The sequence below is a fragment of the Ambystoma mexicanum genome, chromosome 2q (genome assembly GCF_040938575.1).
Source record: "Ambystoma mexicanum isolate Mex_15411 chromosome 2q, UKY_AmexF1_1, whole genome shotgun sequence".
Classification (NCBI taxonomy): Eukaryota; Metazoa; Chordata; class Amphibia; order Caudata; family Ambystomatidae; genus Ambystoma; species Ambystoma mexicanum.
In genome coordinates, this window is record NC_090924.1 from 1,012,053,207 (window position 1) to 1,012,073,963 (window position 20,757).

The window sequence follows — 20,757 nt, forward strand, 5'->3', positions numbered from 1 at the left end:
ACAGGAGTGTTTTTCTAATGGGAAACTCGGTCATTCAATAAAACGTTGTCCATTCAATAAACTAGAAAGCTCTACCTTACCATCACAGCAGAAATTAGAGCAGAGAGACAAAATGAGCACTGTGTTTTGCTATGCCAACGTTATGTATACCCATTGTCGTGAAAGTAGCATCTCTCACCATTCTACGAGAACAATGTCCATCGAAAAACCCAATTTGATGTTATGTACCAGGGAAAAGTATAGTTATCAGGTTCCCATGGTACTTCAGGGGAAAACAATCCGGGCTCAGTTAGACACAGGGAGCAAAGGTTCGGCAGTATAACCTACCATTCTTCCTACAGATTGTGAAACCATAGGACATCGAAATATAGGTTCTGTTCACGGACAGGCAGAGGGCTATCCCTTAACTAAACGTAATATTACCATTTTGGGAAAGGCACTATCGGTATTAGTGGCAGTAATACCTAACCGTCCCACTTCAATGATTCTGGGTAGTGAGGTTCCACCTTTTGTTGAATGGATTTCCAGAGTGGCACAAATAAAAGTGAAATCTGTCAAACCCCTTGACAAAAAGACAAAGTAAATACCTTCTTCATATTCTCCCCAAAGCTATTGCACACCAGAAGAGACATTTTCAGAAGGTCCAGTATGGAATTTGAAAACAGGTAAACCTTCTAAGAATGCGGGGAAGGCTGAAGTCCTAGTAGGGGCAAAAGAACCTGGACCGGGCAGTCAGGTCTTTAGGGGAGGGGTATGTGATGATTCCTGCAGAGTCCTCACAGAAACCGTACCTAAAGTCTCTTCCCAGGTGGCCAGGGGAAGGCAGCCCACACCTGATCCTAACCCTGGAGGTGGTATCACCTGGGAGAAGTGTCCCAAGCAAATAGGAGGACTCAGTTGGGTGAGATGCAGTATTTGTCTTCCTCAAAGGAAGAGATATCAGTGATGCCAGAATATGTAATGGCTTGTTGTCAGAATGAGATTTTTTATTCCAAAGTTATTCATTCTGTGGGTGGCGAAAACTGTCCTAATCAATCATTTGTTTGGAATAAAACTCCCCCTCCTAAAGTTGCGCACATCTATAAACGTAGGAACTCTTGTAGTCCTCAAGAATGTGGACATCAGAACATTACCATTCTAAGTTCTGATAAATCATAGACTCCTTTTAACATTTCTCCTGAAAATATAATCAATAATAGAAGTGAAGGAAGTGCATTTAAAAATATTGTACGGAAAGAAAAAGGTAGTTTGAACATTGGGGACTTCAAGTCCCACAATGCCCAAAATACTGGGATGAGCAAGAGAGATTTGGAGGCACTAGACTGCAAGGTGCAGTGTTGTGATTTTAATGAAACAAACCTGAGAGGGACTGGTGAGCATAAAGGGTCCTCTCAGGTGCGGCCATTAGATGAAGCAGAAAGTGGAGTAATTTTGGAGCAAGAAGAATCTCATCACTAGAACATTTTTGTATAACAGATCTTTTCTAATTGTTGAACTGTTGAGTCCTGCATTGAATCTGGGGAAGGGAACATTGCCTATATTACAAGGATAAAGAGTTATTAAGCTTATATTGGATATAACTACTAGTTTATTTGATCTAAATTGCATCTATTCGCTTCACATGTTTGTTGTATGTATAAGTGTGAGGGACAGATTCCTTTTGTTAGAGTGTTTCCTTTAGTTTATTTTGATAGGCAGGGAAATCCTCTTAAGGGTAGGGATAGTGAGACATTCATCAAACCCTTTTAAGTTAATACAATGGCATCATATGAAAAACCTCACAGAGTTGCCAGCCTCACATTTCTGATCCCTCACGAAACTCGGCTCTTTCCCACACTCTCCAAGAACTGTCCTGACAAACTCAGTCATCCACACTGCACATTTAACGCAGCCTACCTTTCCCATTACCCCTAGTCAATGTTTGCTATTCTCCCTCACACCGTTCAATGCTGAATAAGGGCCACTCAGCAGTCTGACACATAACAGACATGTCAGACTTAATCACTGCCATTAATCTCAATGCTGTTTTCATTACCGAAACCTACTGACCTCCTCCCACATCGTTGATGTCGTTGTTCAACCTGGACTCAGCATCAAACAAGTAGACCAGTCAGGGAAAACAGGAAAAGAGTGTCAGGCATCCAGAAAATTGACTGGCCTCGCATGATACACAATCACCATTCGATTAAATGGAAACTCTCACTAGTCAATTCCCTCTATCACACAAGTACTGTGCCACTTCCCACCTCAACTGCAGACCAACTCAAAGATGTGGTACCATCCAACATTAGATTACAGAGTTACTTTCAACAGCCTCAGTCCCTGAAGTAACCAACATATTTCTTGGAAACACCAGAATCCAAGCACCCAAAAACACTGGGAATTCCAACTGGTCCAGGAATGAATTTCTGGATATAACGCAATGCATACTAGCCCTCACACACATTAGGGGTTATACCCTGAACATCATCCTATCCTTTTCCCCATCCTAGGCACAGCAGACCACATTGCGCTCAACAGGACAGACCATGCAGCCATCTCATTTTCGTACTGCGGAAGATACTTCCTTTTCTGCCTGCAAATCTCCGCCCTCAGGTAGTGGCATCCCTGATCACTAGCCGCATCGACTACTACAATGCTCTCTAACTAGCTCAGCTGAAGGGCCTGATCCAGAGGTCACAGAGGCTGCAAAATATGGCCGCCAGGGTGACCACGGTCTCCCTTATAGAGCTCATATCAGCCCAGTCCTTCGTTCTCTGAATTGGATGTCAGTGGCAAAAAGGATTCATTTCAAAGCCCTCCGCGTGGTCCACCAGGCTTTCTATCTTCAAGGGGCAGATTACTTGCAGGCAAAATGTTGACCTTACATCCCTACCTGCCTGCTGCCATCTAGGATGGCCAATCTTGTGGTCATTCCCACATTTCGAAGAACACAGGTTGGGGGTAGGGCTTTCTCCGTGGTAGCAGGAACTCTTTGGAATGATCTGCCTAAGGCCCTGCGGAGCATACAGAACCACCTGCAATTTTGCCATCTTTTAAGAACTCTCCTTTTTTAGAACGATGGGTTTGTCCATCCTAAGTATCCTAGCGCCAAGATACCTTATGGTGAATGTGGACTATACAGGTTTTCCTAACATAAAATAACATAACGCTGGGGTACCTAGCAGACAAACTGCAAACATTGGATTGCACATTGTCATCTTGCATTAAGAATGTCAACAGGCGGTAAACTAGACTAGCTCACATGGAAGAAACTGGGAAACAGTCTTTCTCATGCTATGCTCCCGTCCTCTGGAAATCCATCCCAGTGTCAATCCAGAATTCTCCAAATCTTCATTGGTGGAAAATGGAAGACATGGCTGTTCCAACAACACCTTGGTGGAAATTAGATTCCGGCTATCTTGTTCACATCCCCATTTGAAAATTGTATTGTAATCATTGTTACTAATGTTTACATGATGTGGTAAGTCAGACATAGTAGACGGACAAGAAGACATTATTTAAGGGTGTTTGTTAAAGGAAGGAATACCTCAACTGTCTCTATATATAAGATGGAGCTTCCCTAACTTCAAAGAAAATAACAAACGTGTGCTTGTCAGTATGTCGTGCATACATTGTGTCCTCTGTCCAATCCTATTCTAACCAATGCTTGCCCTACCACTAAAACGAAACAATGTAAATCGCCCTAAGTAAGTTGGTTTCATTATACTTTGGCTTCGGGTGGCTGGTTTCTGCCCCTCACCCTCCTAGTTCCCTCTCTGGTTCTTCTCTTTCAAGCCCCAGCATGTTGATAATGTTCAAGTTCAAAGTTCAGTCCTTTGAGTCGTTTCTCTCTCTTGGAGAATGTTACTTGTGAACCCCAAGCAAATAGTTCTAATTGTTCAAAAAGTTAGCTTCCACATAGAAGTGACTGGCACTCGCTAGCTTGTTTGGTTTGACTTCCACACTAAGTCTCTGGTTCACTCTGCTAAAATGGGAGAATGGGATATCGTATGTATTTTTCTTAGCTGGATCTGAGCTAACGGACCCTTCATATCACTGTTTTTCTGCCTTCACCCACCCTCCCTATGTGAGGTGCTTTCATTTTCAGCCCTTCATAGGACCAGTGACCTTTCTGGTCTTAGGAGTCTGGTCTCAGATTCACCCCCTCTTAGGGCATTCTGTTTATCAGCCCCTCGCAGGCTTCTTTGTTCCCTTCAACTCCCCTGTAGAGTGTTTTCAGTTACAGCCTCTCATGGGTTTCTAGTTCTGGCTCCACCCGTTTTTAGGATATTCTTTGCATCAATGCCTCGCAGGTTATTCTCACTCGTAGCCCTTCGTAGACAATTCTCTTTGTCAGCCCTTTGTAGGTTTCTTGGCCTCTCTGGCCTTAGGATTCTGGTCTCGGATTCACCCCTGATAGGATATGCTCTTTATCAGCCTCAAATGAGGTTGTTCGTTCTGTTTCACTCCCCCATAGTGTTTCCCTCACAGCCCCTCATGGGCTTCTGATTCTGGCTTCACCCCTTATTGGGATATTCTTAGTGTCAATACCTCATGGGTTATTCTCACTTGTACATCTTCTTAGGCCATTATTTTTGTCAGCCCCTTACGGGCTCCTGCTGTGCTTTTCCTGCTTCCTCGCGATTCCGCTATTTGGCTGCATACCTGCATTCCTATGGCGGTGCGTATTGGGTGGGTGGCATCTTCAGCTGCTGTGGATTGCAACTCCAATGTCCTTACTGTCAGATCCTCATCCTCGTGTCCCCCTGTCTCCGTGGGCTGGACTTTGGCATTGTGTGAATTGGAAGCCATTAAACCACTGTGCCAGTGGTTTGCTTCTTCCTTTGCTCAGGCGGCTCTAGGCTCTTTGTCTCTTTCCCGGGTTTGACAGCATGGTGTTCTGTGGGCTCTCCACCCACCAGAGCTTCAATTGGGTCATGCCTCCAGGTTGCTCAAGGGAAATAGTCCCTCCTCTGTGCTCCGGCCCAGAATACTCGACTCCAGTGATGGATTAGCTCTCTCCTCTTGTGCGTGGGCCTGAGCCTTTTTAGTTCATCCCTGGAATGAGAGAGAAGACCCCATTGGTCCTGGGCTTCAGATGGGGAGTCAACAGAACATGGTCAGAAACCAAGCCAATCCCCTTTCAATGGCCCTGCATATTATGACACAGTTCAGCTGCCATATACCCTACAAACCTTTGGGACTCAGCATTATAGGGAGGTATGGAAGCATCTCTGCTTTGGGAAGCCTTGTTCCCTAAAGGTGGGTCAACCCCAGTGAGATCCTGCTTACCCTGTCCCTAAGGGATATTGCATAGTGGGCTCACCTCCCCAGTCCCAATTGGAGTGGTTCCCGCTGGGGGAGCAGGGATGAATTCCCTGGATTTGTCACATACCCCTTCCCTTAAATTGGAGCCCCTCACTATTGGTTTGGCTACTCGGGTAAAAACACCTCTCTCCCAAACCCTTGGTAGTTCATTGTCACCTTCTGGGAATTCCTCCCATGATGACAACAGCAGTATCTCCATAGGTTTATTTCAGTGGGATTCAGTTGAAGGAGGTCAGGAAATGCTGGGGAATCGGTCCCTATAATAACCATGTTTGGTACACCTGGGACAAAGTCTTGTATCAGGGCTGTGGGGTCTACCATGCCATCTGCAGTGAGTGGGACATTTGGGTATACCTCTGCATCTCCATGGATGCAAGTTATTTTCACTGCCTCACCCAACTGTAGCACCTGTGGACAGACCATTGCAGTTTTACAGCTGTCTGAGCCCAATAAGGCATTAGGCCAGGTTGTATTGACTGGTACCTTTTCACAAACTTGAAAGGGGGTGTTGTGGCACAAGAGGACGTCAGTCAGCCTCCTCAGCGTTCTTGGATTGGGGTTCTTCCCACTCTCTCCACTCTCTATTCCTGTCCAACCTATCTCCCTAGGTTCTACGGGTTGGTTCTTTGGAAGTGGTAAAATATATTGGTGTCCTGCCTATCTCTTAGTTCCTTTTTTGGGGAAAAGAGGGGTGAAATCTCTTTCCACTTGATTTTGGAAGGGTGAGGGCTCCTACAAGAAGGTCTGGTCAAGGTTCAGGGGGTTTCCCATGTTGTTGTCTGGGGAATTTGAATGCCTTAGAATGGGCTTCGCCATTTGGATAGTCGTCTCCAAAGAGGGCTAAGGTTGTTGTAATATGGCTCTCTGGGGACGAGGGGGCAATGTGTTATATTGGTTATATCCTGTTTCCTTTCCCTTTGGTTTTTCTGTGTACCTGAACCTGTGAAGCTGTGATGTCATGGAATGTATTGCAGGTGCACATGCATGAGCACAGAAAGTTGTGATTTGGTTTGGGTTCCACCTAGGGCAGTTGAATGAGAGATGTAGCCTGGGTGGTGAGAGCCAGTGGGCTCCCCCTGCAATACGTAAGATCCTGCTACCTTTGCCTGTACCTGATGTCCTACCTGTATCTTATGTGCCTGCAACTTAATAAAGTTGATTAAGGACTCACCATGCTGCCTCCTGAGCTCGCATTGTAACACAAAGCATTAACACATTACTCTAAGGTGAGTATTTCCAGTATTTACAGAACTTCTGGTATGTTTTTTCTTCGCAGCCACTGGTTCATCAAATTCTGGATCCTCCTGGCTAACTCCAAAGGGGTCTCATTCAGAAGTAAATGAGTAATCCAGAGTTTCCTCTGAAAGAAATACTCTGTCTGCCCAACCTTTCCCGATAGGGTGTTTTTTTGTTCTCTAAAGCTGGTAGTGCCGCTCGCATTGAATATATGATAGGATAGTTGTAACTCTCCATTTAATAGAGTGGCCAAGTAGCAGGCATTAAGGGAGTCATCCCACTGGAATTGGGTCAACAACCTTTCAAAAGTCATGAAGAAGGTCCCAAGCCCTCCCCCTCTCCCCCTCTCAATATGGCTGCAACACTCCATGTAGGAGGGTTCGACTATCTGGGCCAACCCTTAACTGGTCAAAGCTCTCCTGATGACGTTGATCTGCCCTGGTTTGTTTGCTCTCAATGATGCTCTCTAGGAGAGATTTGAGAGCAGGGGGAGATGCCATATTTAAACCTAAGAGTTCTTGAGTTAGCTCCCCAATGACCTTATCACTTCTTCCAGTCTCACTTCCCTCCGGTAAGTTGTGCTCACACGCGGTTGTTTGGCAACGCCTGCCCCTCTCCGCCTCTGTGCGTCTGCTTCTGCCTTCAGTTCCGCTTCCCACTTCGCCCGCTCTAGATCTCTCTTCTCCACCTGCACTTCTCAATTGAAGGTATTCAGCCTGTTTAAATGTCCATCACAGCTGATTGCTATTGCAACAATTAGTCCACACGTTGAACTTTTTTGAAAAATGTTTTGAATTTTGGTTTAAGTCACAACCATCAAAGACATGAGATGTTAAGTATTATATGTATACGAGGTAGGAATGGTATTCTGCTCAGATTGTTTTGCAGAAAGGGGTTTTGGGGTCTTACAATGAGAGGGATTTCAAAGTGACACCAAGCATTTAGGAATTTAGGAATTCTAGGATTTTTTTTTTTCATTTGGAAGAGAAGAAAACCACTTATGTGATCACCACATCGCCCTGACAGCGATCTCCCCCCGTCTGACCCACACTCATAATATCATCCCCATGGCCAGGATCAGGTAGCGGCTGCTGTCCCCTGGCCACATGGGAGGGGATTCTAGGCTGGGGATCAGTGATGACTCCACAGGACTCAAGGTCCTAAGAGTGTGTGTCGTAGGAGCGTGTGTCATAGGAGCGTGTGTCATAGGAGCATGTGTTGTAGGAGCATGGGTCATAGGTTCACGTGTCATGGGTGCACATGTCGTATGTGCATGTGAGAACACTTGTCGTACGTTTACATCTTATGTGTATTATGGGTGTGTATATTAGATGCCCGTGTCATAGGAGCATGTTATCAGTGCTCATATACACAATGTTAATATCACAAATGTACATGTACAGTTTTAATATAAAAAGCACATCTGCTCTGTTTATTCACTTTATGCCTCCTAAAGTGTACATTTTCGTATGAAAAGTTGAGATTTTTCATATTGTATACGTTTATTTCTTTATTTTAAAACTGACATCAAAGTCAGCTGTCACTTGCCTTTGACGTGAGTTTTCAGCCAATGTTAATTTTGGAATGTACCAACTATAAAATTCATAAGATCTGCTTACGTGATTGCAGCACATTTTGTAGGCACCTGCATGGTAGGAGTAAGTGTTGTAAGAATGTGTGTGGTAGGAGTGTGTGTCGTAAGAGTGTGTGGTAAGTGTGTATTTTAAGAGTCTGTGGTAGTTGTCATACATCCACATTCTATGTGTAGTAGGCATGTATGTAGTAGGTGTGCTTGTCATTGGAACATGTATTATATGAGTGTGTGTTGTAGGAGCGCATGTCATAGGAGTGTGTGTCATTAGAGAGCGTGTCATAAGAGTATGCAGTAAGTGTGTGTCATAAGAGTGTGTGTGTTAGGAGCATGTGTGGTAGGAGCATGTGTCTTTGGTGCACATGTCATAGATGCATGTGTCCTATGTACATGTCGTCTACATGTTAGGTGTAGTAAATGCATTTGTATTAGGTGTGCATGTAGTAGCATGTTATAAGTGTTTATACATACAATTTTATTTATATTTATTTATTTAAACGTTTATAATGCACCACATGCCTAAAGGCCTCAGGGCACACACAGAACAAACCAGGCGCAACACGTAGAGCGGCCAAGTTAGCCAGAAGAGACTGTAATGAGGAGCTCAATCAAGAGGGAGGTTGAAGGGGTGAGTTTTCAACCTCTTCTTCAACTCGGTTGTCGTTTCAACTTTTCTAAGAACAGTAGGGAGAACATTCCAGGCTATCGACCCTTGCACATCAAAACAAGATCCACCAGACTTCACCAGCCTAAACCTAGGCTGCACAAGTCTGGATTGATCCTTGGATCCAAGACTGAGAAAAGGAACATATGCTTTTAGGCGGTCCATATGGTACATTGGAGCTGTATTGCTCACGCACTTATGAGAATCTTATGTGTATTTCAATGTTGCACGAGCAACCAATGCAGTTCCCGCCTTGACGATGTTATATGGGCGCGTTTGGCTAAGCCAGAGATAGCACAAACTACTTCGTTCTGGACGAACTGTGATGCAGCTAGGTTAGACTGGGAGAAGCCACTCAACAGGCTTTTGCAATAAATGGGAGATTACGAGGGCAGAGGCCAGGACAGATGCATTTTTATGCAACACGAACGGTCGGATGTGATAGAGCAGTTTATTAATCAGGCCACAAGAAGAGCAAATCTGAGAAACGTGCTGGTTCATTTTCAATTCTGCATCCAATATGATGCCACGGGTCTTCACCTTCTTTGTACTAAGCATGAAGTATTTAAATTGGTTACTAATACACGAAATTCAACCATTTACATAAATTATATATTTTTATTTTAAAGTTTATAAGTTGATCAATACAAAAAATGAATGCTTCACACATACTCATATCATATCATATTTCTGTATCAGTGTATTGTTCCTTGCCATGTTGTTATTATTGTTAAGTGTAATAAAATAAAATATATATCAAAAGAGGTCGACAACGATATTTTAACTTATTTAATCTATAATTTCACAGTTGATGTAATTATTGATCTCATTGGTGATATCATGAATAATGTCATCAGTGATGTCCTCTGTGATTTCATCTGTGATGTCATCATTGTGGTGATATGCTGTGCAACAGGGAGCACAAAGTTAAGGTGGACTTGCTTCAAATGTGAGTGCTGAATTTTAGGGGTTTGTTGCGTTAAATCTGATGTATTGTATTGGTTATAGCGCAAACCTGGCCGTAGGTAGTGGAGCACTTTACAGAGTTCAGGAGAAGCCAGAGGCTAGCATTGAGTTAGCATTTTTAACAGTAATGCATTACTGTGGGGATTGTTGGGCTTTCAGTCCTGGGGGAGGAATCGTTGAAAGAGTCATGATTCTGAGTCTCTCATCACCTTAACTCTCTCTTAACTAAGGTTTTTTCAACTGAATATATATATATATATATATATATTTATATTTATTATAGGGTGGCGGTCTCGGCCCTATAGTTAAGGTGAAAGCCTTGCGTCATAGGAAATCCAAAAATTATATTGCTAATAACTTTAGATTAGCATGACAGATTTGAATGACATTTTCCCAACAAAAATGTTGTCACGGCCCCCCCAGACCTGACCTTTTAGGAACAATTCATTAAAAAATAAAAACTTTACTAAGAAAGCAAAGAAACACTATTTTCAGAATACTCCCATTCATTTTCCCATAGAAAAAAATTCCACATTTGGTAAAGCCAAAGCGCCGAAGCACAAAAACTGCTCGATTTGGACCAAGTAAGAACAAATGTGGGCACGAAGCCTTGACTTAATTTCCGGGACAGTTTTGGGGTTAATCTGTCCAGTAGCTTTAAAAATATTTCACCGGGGAGGGGGAGCCTTCTGCTTCCAGAAAAATATCTTTATCTCCCATGGTGCTTTGCAGCAGAGTGGCTTTTCAGAAATGAAAAGCAGGCATTTTTTTTGCTCAATGCAAGCATTTACCGGGGTAATGCAAAAACGAAAAGTGCTCAAGAAGCTATTTGGAGAAGGAAAAACGATGCATCAGGCAAGAGGTGGGGAGGAGGAAAGAGAATACCATGTGAAATTGGAGAGTTGGCGGTGATCTGGGGAGCCAGTTACAGTTCTAACACTTTCAGATTATTGGGAGAACACTGGGGGAATTTTGCAAGATTCCCACAGCTACAACGGAAGACACGCTCGGAAAAGAAAATGCATCACATGAGCAAAAGAGTGAAAGGGTGTAATGGGAGAGGGCCAGAGAGTTAAAAAGCAACGAGGGAAATTGGGGCCATGGATAGAGGAGGGGGCACTTGGTGAGTGCCTGAGAGGACCGGGAAGTATTTTTGAACGTTTTCGAATTGCCAGGGGAATACCGTGGGCATGGGTAGTTTACTGCCACTGTATCTGTAGTTCATTGCCAATAACGGTGGAAAGCCCGCGGGGATCAGAAGGCAGTAGAAAAAAAAGAATTTTTACACCTACAGTGATCACATCTAGTAGGTCAAGGGTAATGGGTCTTTGTGCCAAAGGCCAGGGACAAAGACATTGGCTAGTGGAGATAAAAGAAATGTATTGGTGCAAAATGTACAGTGGCCACGGCTTAAGGGCATGGCTAGCGGGCCCCAAAGAAACATATTGGTGCAACATGGTCATGGCCAAAGGCCATGGCTACTGGGCCCAAAGAAACATATTTGTTCAACAAGTACATTGGCCAAGGACAAAGGCTGTGGCATCTGGATCCCAAAAAAGATATTGGTGCAAAAAGTACAGTTGCCAAGGCCAAATGCCATGGCTAGTGGGTTCAAAAGAAACTATAGTATAACAAAACCCTTGAAATTCTGTGAAAGAACGTTAGTTAAGAGAGAGTTAAGGTGATCAGATGTTACACTACAAACTCCTTGAAATTCAGCACGTGCATTTGAAGCAACTACACTTTAACTTTGAAATCCCTGCTGCACAGCATATGACCACAATGATGAGATCACTGATAACATCACTGGTGACATCACTTATTACATTATACATGACATAACTGATATCACTGGTTGGATTCATTACATTTTGAAATATGTCATCTGTGCTTTGTTGTGTACCATATATCTACCTATTTCATACTTACACAGTAAATTGTAGTGTGCCCTTTGTTCTTTAAATGTAACATGTGGTATACAATTAAGTAGTATAGGCAACTGATTATTTTCAGAAATTAAGCAAACTTCGAATGTGTAGATTCTATACTATCACAATGCACATGAGCACATACTTTGTTTGATATGAGATCATTTTGGATAGAAAAAAATGTGTTCATGTGATGGTATTGTGGTAAGGAGATTTGTAAATTTAGTTGTGAGCACTGACTATTACTAACACTTATAATTAAATATGTTTCTACTTGTATTTATTCTTCTTATTTTTTTTACAACTACATCTACCTATTATATTATCTTTGAAATATTCAGGAAGCCATTTTATTTGTTTTTTGTGATTTTGTATTTTCTTGCTTTTTTTGTTTTTTACAAGAGAGGCAAGGTAAGGTGGGGGAGGGAAGGGGCACCAACCACAGAGACGGAGTGGCAGGTGAACAGGGGAAGATGTTGAGCGGGCCTTACATTTAAGCTAAGAGGCAGTTTTTCTCATCCTCCTTGATCACGGCCTAGAAAGCACTTCAAAATTGCTCCCCCACTGTATATCGGTTCCTTGCAGTAAAAACAGAGTACTGTGACCCTCGGGTCAACAGCACATTCTGTATGGCCTGCAAGGCTGCCACAGGGATCCTCTGCCCCACAGGAGTAGCCTGTGTGGTGGCAGGAGTGTCTGAGGAAGTTGTGGTTCTCAGAGGCTCATATCTGTTTGATGAGCCATGAGGGTTTTGAATGACTCAGTGGGGCACCCGGGAGATTTGCAAGTCTCTCCTGATCCCTCTTCAACAGTCTCCTCCAGGTTCGACATTGAAGGTTCTGCCGGTCTCTCCTCTGGTATTCCCTCCATTGTCTTTGTCTGTTCTTCATCTCCGCTTGGTGGTTCCATGGTTTCAGCATCTGACACGTGCTGTGTGTGGAAGGAGGCAGCATTCTGAGTTATGTCACATCCGTCCCTTGCCGCAGTGACCATGGATCCTTTGACTTTTGTTACTTGAAATGGCTTGGGGTTATACCGAGTATCAGTCTTTCTCTGCTGTCTCTGACAGACCAGAACTTGTCCTCGAATGGGTAGTGGTGGTTCCCTCTGTCCTCTTCATTGGTCAGTCCATATCTTTGCTTTGCTTTTCCTCTCCAAGCCTCAATTACAGAATTTTGCATCATGTTCCTCCGTGCAATCTTCAATCTACAACAGGCAGGTTCAGAGCTTGTATCTAATCATTATCTCTGTTGGGGCCTTCCTATGGCCTTGTGTGGTGTACTCTGGTATCTTCTCAGCATCTGGCACAAGGCTTTGGGAAATGTCACTTGATCGAGAGCTTTCTGCCGGTTTTGCTTGATGGTGGACATGAATTGTTCCACCATCCCGTTCGGTTTGGGCAAGGGTGGTATCATTTTCTGGTGCTGGAGCCCCGAATGTGCTGCAAACTTCTTGAAGTCATAGATTCGGAATGGGGTTCCGTTGTCTGTTTTCACTATGTTCGGTATGCCCCACTCACTGAACCGTTTGTCTAGGACTCCCACCACAGTGTGGAATGTTGTTGATTGCACTAGCTTTGCCACTGAGAACTGTGAATATTCATCCATTGCCATCAGCAGGTGTGTCCTCTTCTTCCAGGGGCCCACAGAAGTCTATTGCTACTCGTTGCCATGGACCCTTGGGAAGTGGCATGATCTGTAGGGGGAACGGAGATGTGTTTGCCGCTGCCCTATGACAGGCTTGGCAGTGTGCTAGTATGCCATCCACCACTGCATCCATGTAGGGGAACCAAACCTGATTGTATAGTATCTTTTATGTGTTCGCCAGTCCCCTATGGCCCTCGTGTGCCAGGTTGATGACTGACTTTCTCATGGCTTTGGGTAATACCAGGCTATTGCCCCTCAAGACAATCCCCTGCTCAGTTGTGGCCAGCTAACCTTGTACCTTGGTCATCCTTTCAATCTCTTTCATGTCCACCTCTTTATTCTATTGCAGTTCTTGTCTGTGGTTCCTCCATTTGTTTGTGTCGGTGAGCTGAACTGCAGCCTTGATGGTTGCGTCTAGTCTGCTCTTGTCGATGAATGTTGTCAGGGTGAGGTTCGGGGGAAGTGCGATCTATGACAGGTATTGCATACAGTGTTCGGCCTCTCTCTCGAGGATGTCTTTAGCTTGTCCTTCCGGTGTCTGGAAAAGTAGTCTGCCAGATTCGCCTCCCCTGCCCCCGGTTTGTGAACAATGTGGAAGTCGTACTCCTGTAGCCTGATGCCCCACCTGTCTATGCGCGGGCGCATCCTGGTCTTTGGATTCCCTAACAGGGACAGAAGTGCTTGATGGTCTGTGACGGGGTGAATCGATGGCCAATGACAAAATGGTGTCATTTTTCACAAGTCCAAACTGCCGCCAGGCTTTCCCTCTCGGCCTGTAAGTACGCCCTCTCTTTGGTGATAGGGCACTGCTGGCATAGGCAACAATGCAGTGTCCGGGTATTTCCACCGATTTACTCGGGCCAAGAATGCTCCCAGCCCCAAGGGGGGGACACCGTTTCCCACAGGGGGTCGAAGTATTCTATTCTGCAGCTGGTGACAAGTAAATCTTTTATGGTCCGGAACGCTTCCCTGCATCTGGCTCCCAATTCAAATAGCACATACTTCTTGAGCAAATTTCTGATGAGATCTGTAAGGGTGGTGTAGTTGGGGAGGTACCAGGCACAGTAGCCTGCCATGCCCAGGAATGACCTGAGCTTAGAAATGCCCGTTGGTGGGGCTGAGTTCACTATCGTGCTTATTTTGTCTGGGTCGGCAGTCATCCTCCGATCTGAGAAGATGTGACCAAAAAATGTCATACTGGGCTTGCTGATGTCACACTATACCCCGATAAGGGTGAGGCCTGCCGCTTGTAAGATCTTGTATACCTGCAATAGCGCTGTGTGGTGTTGGTCCCGGAGCATGCGGAACACCAAGATATTATCGATGTAGTTGAAGGCAGTCATCACTGGTGAGATCAGCCAACAGACTTTTCCTGAAATAGTTCCATCGCAGCTGATATTCCAAGATGTAGTCACTTGTAAAGGAAAATAACCCCTCGTGGGTCGCAGAGGTAGTGATGGGCCTGGAGTCAGGGTGAATAACCAGCTGATGATAGCCCTGGTTGAGCTTCGAAAATCACACTGCCTTATTCAGCCTTATAATCATGTCCTCTATGCTCGGACCAGGATGCCTTTGCCTCTGGATGCACATGTCAACACAGAGTCGCAGTCGTCCATTATCTTTTAGCACCACCACCAGTGGCAATACCCATGGCATCGGGCTACTCACTCAATTATATGCAGCTCTCTGGACACTTGCTTACAGGTGGAATCCTGCTCTGCGTGGGTGTTGGAGCACCAGGGTTACTGTCGGGTCCATGTGGAGTGTGATTACTGAGTTTTTGAGCATGCCCATGCCTTCGAACAGTTCCATAATTGCTGTTTTTATACACTGGATAGTCATCTCTTGGTCTGTCACCATGTTCACCTCACTCTCCGGCCGGGAGCCCCTTCTTCACCTCCGACTAGTCATAATGGATGTCGATGAGGGCAAGGGCAGATTCAGTATGGTAGCTCAGTAAGCATCTGCCTGTCATAGGACTCTGTATCACATGTACAATTGCAGATACTATGTGCCCTTTGTGGTGTAGGTCACATCGCAATTGTCCTGTCGATGGAAGCAGTTGCGCTGCACCCTATTGGAATATCCTCGCCTGGGAGGGAGTTAGAGGGTAGAGGTCACTTATCGTCTGATAGAGGTTTGCAGTCATTACATTGACGGTGGCCCCAGTGTCCACAATGAATTGGTGATTCAACCCCCCTATCTGGATGGTCACTCGTGGGGCTCTGCCATCATCGGCCTCTTCACTGATTAGTCACACATACTCCCTGCTGTATCAATCATTTTGGGTGTAGCCCTCCTGAAATCCCCTGGTGGGTTCTCATACAGGTCCCTTATGTATCCAGTGTCATACATTTCAGGATGACGTGCATATAGCTCTAGCAGGGTTGGCAGGCAATTTCACTCCTCATGGTACTGTAGCGGCATTGGCAGGGTAAGTATCTCCATCGCTCTGATGAACCTGGTCTGGGGTTGAGGCAGTGATATATCCCTTCATTGTGGTAGTTTCTGGAAGGTCTGTTCGTGGTACATTCTGGTGTTAAATCCCCAGGTTGGTTTCTGGCGCACCACTACCGGCCCCCCGGAAAAGGGTTTCTGTAATTTGGGCAGGTCAGTGCCTTTTCCTTACAGATCGCCCGAAAGTGGTTTTCTCTGCCCCACCTCATGCACATTTGCCCTAGGGCTGGGCACTGTCCTTGATGGGGAAATTCAAATCCACATCTATAACTTTATTGGTCTCCATGATACCTCTGGTATGGGCCACCTTGCCCTGCCCTACTCGGACCACTTTGGCTCCAGAAACCTGCTGTTGGTGCCTTTTGTATTGCAGCCACACTGTCCGATTTCCTGGGGCTCTTTATCGCGACAGCCTGAACCTCTACCCTCTCATAAACCCTGGCCAGGTCCCGGATATCTGATAGCAACAGTGGTTTTTTCAGCAGATGTTTTTGAAATATAGATGACATGCACCCCTCTATGATTCTGAGTCAGATGGCCTCATCCTCTAAGAAGTTTGTAAAGTTGCAATGCGTGATTTTCTTTTGGAGTCTGAATACAAACTGCCCTATTGTCTCATGGGGCAGTTGGGCACATTGATTGAAAGAGTCCATTTCATAGTCCCGGTTTGGCAGCACTACCAGTTTTCTGTTCACTGCTGCAATCAACATTCTATATGTGGTTTTCTCTTGTGGAGGGATTGTCTTTATGATGCCTTTAATTTATTTCCCTGCCAGGTTGGTAAAAGATGTCCAACATGTTGGGTGAGCCTTGGTCACCCACTGCCCTTATAAAGTCGTTGATTTCCTCCATTCATTCTTCGCGCGTTTGGCCTAGTTCATGTTGAGTTTATAGGGAAAATGGCTGTGGTCTCCTTAAGAACGCTGCTCTGATGACATGCTTGCCATGATGCCAGCTGTTGCTCCTGCCTCCACCTGCACCCCAGGGACTGCAGTTGCTTGTGTGTTGACCACCATCTCCTCTTGTGGGTTGGTCCCTGTTTATCCCGTCTCAGTTATCCTTGATGAGTTTCCCTTTTATTCATGGGTATGGCTTCCTTTTTTGAGCTGATTGGTCACACTCTTGCTCTGGGTCGCTTTCCACCGTTCGTTCCTTCCTTCAGGTGGTGGTATTCCTTTTTGCTTTCACCTCTTTCTTTTGCGTCTATGAACCCCATGCCCAGGGTGTCTTGACTGCCAAGGGAGTCTTGGCTGGTGTAGTGGGATCACCTCTCATGCCCCTCTCCCTGGCCTTGTGGAGTTGGCTGCCATGTGTCCTTGTGCTCCTCCTCAACCTATGCAGCTTGCTTCTGGTGCATCCACAATCCTTTCACTTATGGGTACTGTGCTTCCCCCTTTGCTTGTTACTGCCTCTGAGGGTGGAGTCCTTGTTACTTTTTGCTTTGCTATTAATGACATTGTTCCTTTTTTGCGTTTTTCAGGCCTTCTATTCTGTGTCTCACCCTTCTATTTAAGTCCTTTCAATGACTTATGTGTGTTTGTCTCTTCCCTTCCCCGCCCCCCCAGGCCTTGCCAGCTTTGCCGTGCCCCTCCTCATCTCAGGATCAGGCAGTCTCTCCTGCCTTTGCATTCACTTTATTATTATTGTTCTTTCTGTTTTTCTTGTCGTACCATAACGACGAGATGCAACACTCTCAGGGTCCCAGCGGGGGGGCTCCTTACCCCACCGCCGGCTCCGTGGACACCATCCTGCTTGCCACAGACCATTGGCCCTCGCCTGCATGCCCCTCCGCACTTGCACGATCCCAGCAAGCGTTCTCCTTACCGCACCACTGGCTCTGCTGAGGCCAATCCTTCCTCGCTTGCCGCAGTTTCTCTCCTGCAGCGCGTGTATCTCGGAGCACACCCCCAGCAGCCAGCAAGCATTTGCAGCGGCTGCGCCCCACATCCGCTGACACTGCTCTCCTTCCGATGCTTAGAGGACAGGCATAATCCTGCTGGTGAGCGGGGGCTGCCTCGTAGCCAGTTGTTCGAGGCAAACCTTATAATTCAATGACACAGATCCCCTTTATGTGGTTAACCTTCTGTATTCTTCTTCATCCCTGAACTAAACCTGCCCTTGTGTGACCTCCCATTCCTCCCCGCTCACACGTGCCCTCCCTTGCCAAGTGTCCTCCCCTTTAAAGGAACCTCATCTTATTCTGTCAAAAACATTTATTAAACCAATAAACAATTGTTCTCATATGGTAGCTAGAATTTTATAAGTGTAATTAACTTTTTGAAAATAATCCAAATGTATTTTTTTTTTACAGAAAAGACAATCGACGACACGCCAGTGCCTTCCCATGGTACAGCTGGAATTGTAGTTGCCGTGGTACTGATCATTACAGCCGGTGCTATCCTAGCGGCCTACTTCTTCTATAAACGAAAATCTGTCCTGCCGCCGCCCGACAACAACTTTGACAACACATTATACTTCAATGGTGACACTGTGCCCAGCACCAGTGAGACAAAGGTCCTTGTGACTGACATTGAATCGAATGAACACGCTGCCCTCTAGTGCCCGAAAATATCATCCAATGTAAAAAACAGTGTACGCAGGTGTGCAGCAATGCACAGTTTAATAAATATACCATGAAAATACGCCGGACAATGACTGAACAATGAAAGTATTCTATTTTTAATTGTCAGAGTGAAGTTTCAGAATCTTTCAACAGAATTGTGTAGGAACTCACTACGTTGTTGAACCACAGTCCTCATACCATATTCTCAGTGCCACGTTCTTTTCCGCTGTGAACAATGTTGTGCATCCAGCATGATACTCCAGGGGGATGCCCTTATGCCCCCTCAGTATTCCTGTTTTCACCCTCATCTCTTCTTACTCCCAGGGCCCCACCCTGTTGCTCTGAACATGATTGATACTTTTGCATCAGCCACAGGCCAAAACCATTCCAATTCCCTGACTGCTCCTTGTGCCCATGGGCCACCCAGCCCTCTAAGTGGGTCTCAGTCAACCCCCATGTTCCGATTGGATAGGATTGAGCCTTAGGAAACTAACTCATTGCTTCATTAAACTTCTCCAGGTGTTTCACGCATTGTTTGGTGAAATATATACATATATATGCATATATACACACAAACGTATTACATCAATATGCCATTTCTTTTTTATATATCTATTGTCTGACATTCATTTTTTTCCAGTCACAGTCGGCTGCCATTGTAAATGTATTCTGTGCTACTGCCATTTTGTCTCAGCACTTATAACGTTGCCATTGTTGAGCCTTTATCATGAGGACTTTGGTCAGAGAGAAACCAGATCTGAATGTCATCCTTACCATGATTAATGATTCAAATAGGTCAAGAGAAGTAATAGTCTAGAAGGGAGTCATTTGTGTCAGATGTCTGTGAGCACTCTTGCGGACCTTGACTTGTAGCAGTAATCACCTAGCCTATATTGGGCCCTGCTGTTGTAGCAGGAGGGGTGGTTACACAGTTTACATTCTTGTTCGTGCCTCTACTCCACGCTATCTACCCAGATGGGTTGTAAAATAAATTATGTTATCTATTGCTAGCCATTTCAGCCGAGAAAATGATGGGTTCTCTTTGTTACCATCTGCAATAGGAACCTTTGTTAAAGCCCCTTTTAAATCTGTGCACACCTGCAGTCATAAACTAGGTTTCTAAAGCTGTTGACCTTGCAGCTGTGAAATTCGAATCCTTAAATGTTCATTCTGCAAAAGGTCCAACCCTGTAAACACCTTTTCCGAAATGTATTCACTCTTCTGTCTAAAGCAGACCCATGTTTGTTCCTCACCCGACCCGTCACACAGTGTTCCACCTCCCTGCTCATTCTGTATGATCCCTTGCTCAGTCTTATATTTTGATGAAGTAAAAGAATCAAAGCGAACATCTCCTATACTCTGATATCTCGCTACACGTGTGAAGGTTCACATTTGAGCAGAGGTCTAGCTAAGCACAGCTCTTTCCTGTCTCAAAGTAAGTGGTTTACTGCTAATTCTCAGCCAAAGTTTGTTGAAGACTATTTTATCCCTCCAACACAATCATTTATCAACATTTGAACCATTTCAATGTTCTGAGGCATGGCAATGGAGTCTGGCGGCTGGCTTTGAAGAAGAGCAAGTGTGTCTAAAACAAGGTTGAAGAGTTCCTGTTCTGAGCTGCTGTAAGTTTTACCAGTAGAAATGGCAAGGCGAGACCTTCATGTAAGAGGCAAAGAGGTTGATTTTCTTTTAAGTGCGAGGTACCACAAAGATCATCGAGTAATGCCATTAGAAAACAAGGGCCTGGTTCATGTAATTTTTTGCACAGTGCAAAGTGACACCCTGATTCACAGAGCAGTGCAAAGTGTATTTTTGAAGTGCAAAGTGTCTTTGCACTGGTGCAAAGTCACATTGCACCACGCTAAAAATTCCACGTCCCTAAGTGTGTTAAAACCATTGAGGCAAGACAGGGGAAGACCACCAGCAAATGCTCGTCAAGATCATGGAAATAAAGGAAGGTTTGAAGACTCGAGTAGCTGCTTGTCGCTGCTAATCAAGGAGCAGGCTGTTCAGCCCTGCAGATTCTGACCACAGTGTGTACAGAAAAGCAGGGACATTAGCATTCCTCTGACTCGGATATCATATGGTTCATAAAAGGAATTTTACTAATCCAGCATGTGGAGGATAATGTAATGTAGGATATATGATATCAACAAGCAAATTCTACTCAATATGTGATAATCCCAAATGATTCTCGATCACGAGCATAGAGTTCTCTGCAATGCAGCGGAACCACAAAAGGTGTGTACATTATAATACTGAGTACACGGCAGAGATTGTATATGTAAATACAAACATTATGAAAAAGAAATGTAAATTCAACAAAGCGAATAAGAAGAAAAGTTAAGATTGAATAGTGAGGTGTGTGTGTGTGTGTGTGTGATTGTTAATATGAA

At 44.8% G+C, this 20,757-nt stretch overlaps 1 protein-coding gene across 1 annotated transcript in view; it reads left to right on the forward strand.

Moving 5' to 3' along the window:
• Nucleotides 1-18,440, forward strand: part of LOC138569908 (macrophage mannose receptor 1-like) — a 745,141-nt gene extending 726,701 nt beyond the window's left edge. Inside the window, exon 30 of the mRNA XM_069648337.1 lies at nucleotides 18,110-18,440. Within this exon, the coding sequence (XP_069504438.1) occupies nucleotides 18,110-18,357 (248 nt within the window). The 3' untranslated portion in view covers nucleotides 18,358-18,440. The remainder of the gene's footprint in view (nucleotides 1-18,109) is intronic.
• The last annotated feature ends 2,317 nt before the right edge of the window (nucleotides 18,441-20,757 follow it).